At 42.0% G+C, this 11,049-nt stretch overlaps 1 protein-coding gene across 1 annotated transcript; it reads left to right on the top strand.

Annotated features, from left to right (window-relative positions):
• Positions 1-676: 676 nt before the first annotated feature.
• On the top strand, positions 677-11,049 carry LOC130367294 (vomeronasal type-2 receptor 26-like). Its single transcript, XM_056569700.1, has 5 exons — positions 677-910; positions 4,208-4,438; positions 6,111-6,296; positions 9,806-9,929; positions 10,130-11,049. Exons 1-5 carry the CDS (start codon positions 677-679, stop codon positions 11,047-11,049), a joined length of 1,695 nt encoding a protein of 564 aa, XP_056425675.1.

Here is an 11,049-nt window from a genome sequence, read left to right as displayed (position 1 = left end):
GCAAAATTCCCTTTCGGGGTACACTTCTCTAGCCATGTATTGTCTGTATTTTTCTTTGTTCTTACTTGTTTTTTCAAAATGTCTCCTATAGTTTTGTTCTTTCTGTATGAAATCAATGGTTTTTTACTAGCTACTTCTTTCAGTTCTGCATCACTTTCTATTATGTGCCAATTACGTCTAACTGCCTGTTCTATAGTTCTATTCAGGGGTGTATTCTGGAAGGTGAAGGTGACTCCTCTACGAATCCATATATCGGGCATTTGAAATTTTATGCCCGCTATGTGGACGACATACTAATAGCTTGGGCAGGGACTGAGCCACAATTTGTCAGCTTTGTTAGACATCTAAACGAAGTGAATAGAATGAATCTTGCCTTCACATCTCAATTCGGAGGATCATCCATCGAATTTTTAGATGTTAAGTTGATAATTAATGATAATAGGATTGTGAGCAAAGGGTATAGAAAAGATATGTCCAGGAACACCCTTCTTCACTCTCACAGCTCCCACCCAGCATCAGTGAAGAAGGGTATTCCCTATGGACAATTTATTCGTCTGAGACGGAATAATGCACAAGATGAGACATTAACAAACAAGCCGATGATTTACAAAAAAGACTCATAGTAAGACAATATCCAATACAATTAATAAAAGAAGGCAGAAAAAGAACAACAGAAATGCAACGAGTTAATCTACTAAAGAATAAAAAGAAGAATAAGATACACACATTAGAACAGAAACGTTTCACCTTCACCTTCCAGAATACACCCCTGAATAGAACTATAGAACAGGCAGTTAGACGTAATTGGCACATAATAGAAAGTGATGCAGAACTGAAAGAAGTAGCTAGTAAAAAACCATTGATTTCATACAGAAAGAACAAAACTATAGGAGACATTTTGAAAAAACAAGTAAGAACAAAGAAAAATACAGACAATACATGGCTAGAGAAGTGTACCCCAAAAGGGAATTTTGCATGTAAGTCATGTAGTTTCTGTAAGTATAATGCAGAGTTAAAAACTATGAGATTGGGAGCAATTACGCACACGGTAACCGATCTTATTGCTTGTAGAACTAAATTTGTGGTATATGTCATTTATTGCCCCTGTGGGTTCTACTATATCGGCAAAACTATAAGACAATTATGCGCTCGGATAAGGGAACATCTATATTCGTTCCGGACTTTGAAAGGAGCACTGCTTCTTATTGCCCATATGATAGAAGCCCACAAAGGACAATTGGATCATCTAAAATTCTCTGGGATAGAAAGAGTTAAACACAAAGCGGGGATAAGCATGGATCAATACCTATTGCAAAGAGAAACATACTGGATTGTACAAACAGCAGCAGCAGGTCCTCTCGGTTTGAATGAAAAAGTAGATTATGCACCATGTTTTTAAATATTCAGTTTTTAATATACACATGTTTCTTTGTCTATGCTTCCTTATACTGACACACTTACAAAAATGGCGATGGTTAGCCAATGGTGAGACTCTAACGAGAACTCGCCAGGTGCGTCAGGCGAGGAGGGCGGTCCAGAGCGTCTGCGATTGGCTGCCCACCTGTATAAGAAGCAGCACAGAATTCCAGGTAGATATGGCCGGATGAAGCTCGTGTAACGAGTGAAACAGAGTCTGTTGCCTACTACTTACCCCCCCTGCACGGGTCCCTCTCCCTTACTGCATTTCATGTTGTGAGTATGTATTAATAAAGAAGCCTTTTTAAAGAGAAGACCGGTGAGTGCCGATGTTTTTCTATTCTCTACTGTATTGATGATTTACAAATCTGTTTAACATTCTGGCACCAGTTGATTTTAAAAAAAAAATAGTTTTTCACCGGAATACCCTTTTAAGGAGTCCCTGAAGCACAGTACTATGTGTGTTGCCAGGGATATAGCTATAGAGGTACAGTGGGGATCAAAAGTTTGGGCACCCCAGGTAAAAAATAGTATTCATGTGCATAAGAAGCCAAGGAAAGATGGAAAAATCTCCAAAAGGCATCACATTACAGATTAGACATTCTTATAATATGTCAACAAAAGTTAGATTTTATTTCCATCATTTACACTTTCAAAATAACAGAAAACAAAAAAGGCATCTGCAAAAGTTTGGGCACCTGCAGAGTTAATATCTTGTACTGCCCCCTTTGGCAAGTATCAGCTTGTAAACGCTTTTTGTAGCCGGCCAAGAGTTTTTCAATTCTTGTTTGAGGTATCTTTGCCCATTCTTCCTTACAAAAGTCTTCCAGTTCTTTGAGATTTCTGGGCTGTCTGTCACGCACTGCTCTTTTAAGGTCTATCCATAGATTTTCAATTATGCTGAGGTCAGGAGATTGTGAAGGCCATGGCAAAACCTTCAGTTTACGCCTCTTGATGTAATCCCCCGTGGATTTCGAGGTGTGTTTAGCATCATTATCCATTTGTAGAAGACATCTTCTCTTTAACTTCAGCTTTTTCACAGATGACATCAAGTTAGCAACCAAAATATGCTGAAATTTTATTGAATCCATTTTTCCTTCTACTCGTGAGATGTTCCCTGTGCCACTGGCTGCAATACAACCCCAAAGCATGATTTGTCTACCCCCATGCTTAACAGTTGGACAGAGGTTCTTTTCATTAAATTCTGTTACCCTTCTTCTCCAAACGTACCTTTGCTCATTCCGGCCAAAAAGTTCCATTTTAACCTCATCGGTCCACAGAACTTTTTCCAAAATGCATCAGACTTGTCTATATGTTCATTTGCAAAGTTCAAACGCTGATTTTTGTGGTGAGGAAGTAGAAGAGGTTTTCTTCTGATGACTCTTCCATGATGACCATATTTGTGCAAGTATCTCTTTATAGTGGAATAGTGTACCACAACTCCAGTGTCTGCCAGATCTTTCTGGAGGGATTGTGCAGTCAAACGTGGGTTTTGAATAGTTTTTCTCACAATCCTGCGAGCTGTTCTGTCTGATATATTTCTTGGTCTTCCAGATCTTGCTTTAACTTTCACTGTTCCTGATGACTGCCATTTCTTAATTACATTCCGAACAGAGGATATTGACATCTGAAAACGTTTTGCTATCTTCTTATAGCCTTCTCCAGCTTTGTGAGCGTCAACTATTTTCAGTTTCAGATTTCTAGACAACTGGCATAGAAAAACCCATGGTGCTGATTGTTGGGGCAAGGTCAGATGAGTCTGGACATTTAAAACCTTTGCGATTGACATCACCTGGTCTTCACAGATGATGATTGAGAACAATCCATGACACTGGCAGGTCTCAGCTTTGCAAAGGGGGCAGTGCATGCTATAAATTCTGCAGGGTGGCCAAACTTTTGCCAACGCCATTTTTTTGTTTTCTGTTATTTTGAAAATGTAAATGATGGAAATAAAATGTAACTTTTGTTGACATTTTATAAGAAGGTCTAACCTGTAATTTGATGCCTTTTGGAGATTTTTCCATCTCTCCTTGGCTTCTTTATGCACATTAATACACATTTTTACCTGGGGTGCCCAAACTTTTGATCCCCACTGTAGCAGAGGTAGCAGTCGCACCGGTCCCTGCTGCCTAAGGGGGCCCAAAGCACATCTGCCCCATAAGAGACCATAATTATAATTGGCACATGGGGCCCTGTTGCAGATTTTGCATCAGGGCCCAGAAGCTACCAGCTACGCCTCTGTGTGTTGCCATATAGTGCCTTTAAGTCACACTGTATTTCAGAGATTCTCCCATCTAAAATGAGTGCTTCTATGGTAGAATAGCTCTGTAAATCACCATCAGGTAGATTGAGTTCCAGCTCCATATATTCTAGTATTTCTTCAAGAAGTACAGTCAGGGTACTCTGCTATGGCCAAGAGGTTTTATGGTGCTAAAAAAACACTGTTTTGTGCAGAAAATTTTAAAGGGGTACTCCCCTGGCCAGTGTCTAAACATTTAGTTCGGAACGCTGTGCTCATGCTGTGGGGGTAGGCCACGCCCCCTCATGACATCACCCACCCCCTCAATGCAAGTCTATGGGAGGGGGCGTGACGGCACAACCGCAACAGAACTAAATGTTACAAATGCTGGCCAGTGGAGTACCCCTTATAAAAAAAGACATATAAATAGGAATGCTTAATTTGGTTTGCGCCTTTACGGTTGGCTTTATTTTTACAATTTTCATGTGAAGATCCTTTTTGTCTATGGCAACACTGTGTTGGCTTATGATTTAAACACCTTTTCCATTTCAGCTTACATATTATTTAAGGAAGGTCAGGATGACTCTGGACACTGGAAATGAGATATACTTCGATGTGAATGGTGATTTACCTTATATCTATCGAATTGTGAACTGGCAAATGAATCCAGATGATACTGTGATACAAGTTAAAATTGGCACCTTTAGCACTTCAGAACCTCCAAATAAAGCCCTGATCCTTAACTCAAGTCTAATCTCATGGCCAACTGGAAGTCAACAACAGGTAAAATGATAACATTATTACAAAAAGTCAAAAGAATTAAGAATCTATCATTTAAATTTATGTATGGAGTAATATTTTTGATCACAGCCCTTGCTCCATTGACCATTCAAGATGAGGAAATGAGAACAAACATGCATTTACTGAAACCAACACAGTGATGAAAAAGAACCATAATCTGCAGGTTACATGTAGGTTGGTCGCCGATCACATTAAGTTTAAAATGATTTACCTTGTCTTTTTTAAACTTAAAGAAAAACGGTCATCCTGTTCACCCACACTAAACCCAATACACCGGGTTATAGTGCGGGTGAACAGGAGACCAACATACCTACAGTACCTGACTAATATATCTACCTTCAGTCTGGCACCCGGTCCCTCTGAAATTGGCTTCTATCTGTGCTGAATCGCGCGATGGAGACAGGCCCGCCAGCTGGATTTGAATATTCATGGTTGCTGGTCACGTGAGCACCCAGTAGGCACAAGCGCTCACATGACCAGCAACCATGAATATTCAAATCCAGCCGTCTGCTTGCACCCTGCCCTGGTTGCCTAAAGAGCATTTTTACTACCATACAGTGCCTCCCCCCCCCCTCTGAGGTGGGCCGTAGCTCTAAGTGATCCCTCCCCTGGCCCCTCTCCTCATTGTAGGTGACTGTTCCTTTCTCGGTCCGTAGGGCTCCGTCTGCTTCTCGATTGTCTACATCTTTCCGACAACTGTTTAGACGTCATCGACTGTTTGAACTTTGGCGGATAGCTTAGCACACTAGTAGGGAGTACACATTTTTTTCCAAGCACATGCTGTTCATACACGGATCAACTCCTTTTTTAGAAACGTTTTGGGCCTCCAACTGACCAAAAGCGCTAAAATCCACCTGATTACTTGGTCGGACCATGCACTGGTCACCTTAGACCTGAAACCGAATTTCTCTCCACATAGACTCTGTCACTGGAGACTGAATAGAACATCAGGCCTCCCTGGAAGGTTGTATTCGATCCTACTTTGAGCTGAATGTGGGTAGCGTTCCCTCCTACTCCACGGTTTCAGAAGCGCATAAATCAGTGTTCAAAGGACTTTGTATCTCCCTGGTGTCCCACCTTAAAAAAGACACAGCCATTATGATTAGGGAACTTCACTCCCATCCCTGAGACCTGGTGAGCAGACTGGGTGCACATCCATCCCTGAGCATTTTGTGTCAAGTCCTAGCCCTTCGCAATCAGTTGATGGACCTAGCGATTGATTCATAAAGTGGAAAGACTTTTGGTCTTTACAAAACATAAATTCCATGCTAGGGCCAAAAAGGCTCACACCTTTGTTGGCATCCCAGCTCCTTACTCAGGCTGTACAAAGCGCCCCTTTTGCCCTCCAGGGACCGGATGGGCATCTAACTTATGATCCAGTTAGAATGGCACACCTTCTTCGCTCCCCTCTGATCCATCTGAGAGAGACAACGTGTTGCGGTCCTATCTGACCAGTTGTGGCTTACCGACCTTGTCCTTTTCTGAATTGGAGTCTCTCAACCTGCCGATAACATTGGAGAAACTTTCAGAGGCAGTCAAGAGTTTACCCAATGGCAAATCTCCTGGCCCGGATGGCCTTCCGTACTCTTACTATAAGTTTTTTCTGGATATTTAAGATCCTCACTTGCTGTCTCTTTTTAACTCTTTCTGACAGGATTCCCCTATCCCACCTAGTATGCTTGACTCCTTTATTACAGTCATTCCCAAACCTTGGAAGGACCCAGCAGACTGTGCCAGTTATGGTCCAATTTCTTTATTGAACTTGGACCTGAAACTGTTCACTAAAATTTTGGTGGATTGGCTCAGCATATTGATTCCGCGCCTTATTGATAAGGATCAGGTGGACTTTATGCTACATCAATAGGCGAGGGATAATTCCAGGCATGCTTTGGACCTCAAAGACGTCCTTAACAGGTCTAAAAATTAGGGTCACTTACTGAGCCTTTACACCAAAAAGGCATTTGATTGCCTGGATTGGTCATTCCTCCTGACTGCGCTGGAGGTCTACGGTGTGTCTCACTGCGATCCATGCACTCTACTCCCATGCCTTTGCCCGAGTTTGTTTGCCACATGCTACTTCCTCACCTATCAGAATCCATAATGGGACATGGCAGGGGTGCTCTCTTTTCTCTTTGCTTTTCTGCCTCGGTTTTGACAGCCTCCATGGAGCGCAGGGGGTTGTCATTGCCTGATGTTTACAAATATTAGCTTGCTTCACTTTTTCCCATCCTGGTCATGTCTTCATGTGTACACTAAATGGGCTGAGGTGGAGAAGCGCTGGTTGGCCCCCTACCATCCCGGTGTACTGCTCTGGTCCCTTCAATCCCCTGACATCCCGATGTCCCTATTAGGACCCATGTCCTTTACTGTCAGGCTCTGGAGGGAGACTCTGATACGCTTTCCTCTGTGGTCACCTGGGTCTTTATTACAGCCTGTAATATTAACCCCTGATATCCTATCCAGCTGCGACTCTGAGAGCATATCTCTGTGGTGTGGGGATGAAATTGTCCAATTGGCTGATATAGCTGACGCAGTGAGGCATACCATTCTTCCCTTTGAGGCTTTGCGTACTCAGTATTCTTTACCTGCTGCTGCTGCTGCCTACCATAGCTGTATCTTAGACAGTCTAGGGGGTGGGATCCCAGAGACTTTTTATTCTCCACCCACTCCGTTTGAGGTAATCTGTAGGACTGCAACCTCTTCTAGGGAGTTAATATCGAACATTTATGGCTACCTACATTTATCTACCCCTGAGACCTCTTCCCAGCCTGGTTTACAAACATGGCCAAATGGGACCGGTTCCTCGGTAGGCCTGATAGGGATGGATTAATGTGCGGCCTTAATCTGTGAGTGACTACCGCTGTACTAATTTCCGACGTAAGAAAATTCACACCAGGCCAGGTTGGTATGGGTTCTCTCCTCGGTTCTCCAGGGAGTTCGGTTTATTACAGGAAGTAAATTTGGTTTTTACAAACGGAGAAAAAGGGGAGGGTGAAAGGTAAAATTATGCATCATTCTATATCCTGATTGGTTGTTTGAGCGTGGCGTAGCATAAATCATTATCTTGCAAGTCCTTTTAGCTTAAGATTTCAGCATCTTTCCACACAGTCCAATGTTTAGACATCTTGTATCCATAGTCTCCATCTCAAGGCTCTAGTCTTAGTTACAGGCAAAGCGATAAGTTGAAATGTTTTGCATTTAGCATTCTGATATAATTCGGTTAAAGGGTAAGGGAACAGATATTTTTCTAGCAGCAATGGCATTTTAATATTAATATATTGATCAGTCATTAGAAACATAAGGGTCATCCCCATCAGGCCTATATCCTTACAGTTGTGGCAAATGATTTGGTCCCAGGCAGCCAAGGCGTTTGCGTGTATAATAGATAAAGAGAATCAATATAAGATACTGTTTAATTGGTATCACACCCCTGAGGTGCTACATAGTATGTACCCTCAGGTGCTTTCTACTTGTGGGTGCTGTGGTCAAGGGACTGGGTCCCTTTCGCATGTCTTCTGAAGTTGTCCAGCTCTAACCCACTTCTCGGAGGGGGTACGCTCTCTTGCCAAATCCATCCTTGGGGTGGTGATACCTTTGGATCCCCTGACCTACCTGCTAAATGTACCCCCTAAGAATCTGGGTAAGGTATTGGCCAGATTATTCTTGCATATCCTTACGGCAGCTAAATGTCTCATATCCCGATGGTGGAGGCTTCCCGAGGTCGTGACTATGGTGGCACTCAGGAACAGAGTGGCGGAGTTGCGGTGTATGGAATATCTTTCATCATGTGCAGACCAGACCACTGAATGGTTTAGTGCAGTGTGGCATCCTTGGGACGATTATATTTAAACTACCATACAAGTGGCCTGTGCATTTCTTTGATATGCTGGGACAGGGTTGGCATGTAATCTTTTCTCTCTCCTCTATTTTTCTTTGTATGTCTTGTTTTCGTGCATCCACTCTCTGTTTGTCTTGTGTTGTCTCATGTGTTTGTAGTATGTGCTTATTTAGTTGTCTTTTCGTTGCCCTACTTCTCCTTTCCTTCCCTGAAGGCTTGATACGAGTGACTGCTTAGGTGGTCCGTTGTCCTAGAACTAATATCCTCTACGACCGGGCCTCCGTTTTTCTTCAAAATAAAGTTTTATTGTTTTCAACGAAAAGAACAATCAGCAGATCAAAATGTTTACACATAGTAACAGATATCATACATCAGAAAACCCATGAAGGACAATCTCTCCAGATCAGTCTGTGTACCCTTGCTAAACAAGAAACAGTCATATAAATTACCACTAGATAAGGTCAAATGCAGGGTTTATGGAGAAAAAGCCACCTCGCCAAGCTGAATCAGGTGAAACACTGTATCAAGGGGCCATGTGGGCACCAATCCGTATTAGCTAGGCTAGAAGGTAGTATAATCTATTGTTAGGTACCAATAGGGAGATAAGTATGTGAAGCACAATAAAAAGGGAAAGAAAGAGGGGGGGGAAGCAATAGACAGGGAAGGAAAGGGAGAGGAAAGAGAAGAAGTAAGAAGAAGCAGGTCACTTCTGGAGACACATACCTCTTGGACTGGGTCAGCTCAGCCTTCCCCCAGATCGGTAGCAGCAGCAGACATGAGGAGTGCAAGTCACTGTGATGTCGGGTTGGCTACATTAGTGCCCCAAGTGCAGGGAATCAAACTCCGGCGATGACAGGAAAAAGAGCCAGGGGCCCCAAACGGACTGGAATTTGTCGTGTTGACATTTAGAGTCAGCAAGTAGTTCTTCCAATCTACATATATGGGAAATTTACTGAAGCAATGATGAAAAGGTGGGCGGTTTGGGTGAGCGCCATAGTCTGGGCGGGCCTCCGTTTGTTTTATTTTCTTATTCGGTGGCACTTTGATAAGTCTGATGTATTAGATTTGAAGCTGACTACACAGGGCTATTCTGTTGTCCTTTCTAGTCAATACATCTCTGCCTTTGTATGCTATGTGTATGGTATGTTGTACATTACATAATATGTTCTCTTTGGGCTGTGTCTCCATATAAGTGCTTGCTCTTGTGACATGCTGTTGATTACTTTGTCCACTCCCATTTTTTTTTTGTTTGTTTTTTTGTTGTTGTTTTTTGCCTATTCTTCTTATTGTAAAAAATATTATTTAAAAATAAATAATAAAATACTGTTTATTCACATAAATAATATACTGTTATTGCTACTTATGGTGCCCTCTTCTGTCTCTCCTGATGACAATCTGAACACAAAAAATAGAGTGTCAAAAGAATGTCCAAAGAGCAGGGACGGCATGTCATCCTTGAAAGTGAACCACTTAAAGAAACTATCTGATATAATATCATTTCATGCTACCAGGTCCCACGTTCTGTCTGTAGCAAGAATTGTCCTCTTGGATTTAGGAAGGCAGCTATTCAGGGACAACCTATCTGCTGCTTTGAGTGTGTTTCGTGTCTACAAGGAGAGATCTCTAATCAGACAGGTAAATAATCTCACAATAATATCCAAGAGTTTTTTGATGTGTAAATTTTTAATTTTTATTACTTTCTTTCTATTCAATAGAGTAAAATGATTTTGTGTTGGCCACAAACTCTACCTTTGTTTTATAAAAAAAAAAAAAAAAAAAAAAGGAAAGGAAAAAAAAAAAGTGAAATACTATGCAACTCTTTATTTCCTTTGCAGATTCCATTACCTGCTACAGGTGTCTATGGGACCAGTGGCCAAATCATGAAAAGTCCAGCTGTCTCTCTAAACCCATTGAGTTTCTGTCTTATGAAGATGTGTTAGGAGCCATCTTAGCTGCATCCAGCTTGATTTCTGCTGTTATTCCTCTTCTTATTTTGAGGCTTTTTATTAAACATAGAAATACCCCTATTGTAAAAGCCAGCAATTATTCTCTAAGTTGTCTTTTGATGGTGTCCATAGGCCTCTGCTTCTTCTGTTCCTTAGGGTTTATTGGTTACCCAGAAATTAACAAATGTCTCCTGCGTCAGGTGACCTTTGGTCTGGTCTTCACTCTCTGTGTTGCTTGCATTTTGGCCAAGACAATCATGGTTGTTTTAGCATTTATGGCCACCAAACCAGGAAGCAGTCTGAGAAAATGGACCACATTCAGGGTCTCCTATACGATTATTTTCATCTGTTGTCTGTTACAGTTCATCCTGTGTGTCACCTGGTTGTCCATTGCTCCACCATTTGCTCAATATAACACTGACATTAGACCTGAACTTATCATTGTTGATTGTAATGAGGGATCAACCATCGCCTTTTGGACTATGTTGGGTTATCTCTTTCTTCTGGCCACCATCAGTTTCATAGTGGCCTTCCTGGCCCGAAGACTTCCCGACAGCTTCAATGAAGCCCAGTATATTACATTCAGCATGTTGGCCTTCCTCAGTGTCTGGATATCTTATATCCCAGCCTCCCTAAGTGCTCAGGGCAGGTACACAGTGGCTATGGAGATCTTTGCCATCTTAGCATCCAGTTGGGCTTTAGTCATATGTATGTTTCTTCCTAAGTGCTTCTTCATACTGCTCAGACCTGAGATGAATTCCCGGGAAAATATCATGAGAAAAAACAAAACAAGCACCATATATGTTTAA

The sequence above is a fragment of the Hyla sarda genome, chromosome 4 (assembly GCF_029499605.1).
Source record: "Hyla sarda isolate aHylSar1 chromosome 4, aHylSar1.hap1, whole genome shotgun sequence".
Lineage (NCBI taxonomy): Eukaryota > Metazoa > Chordata > Amphibia > Anura > Hylidae > Hyla > Hyla sarda.
This window is presented reverse-complemented; position numbering and strand designations above follow the sequence as displayed.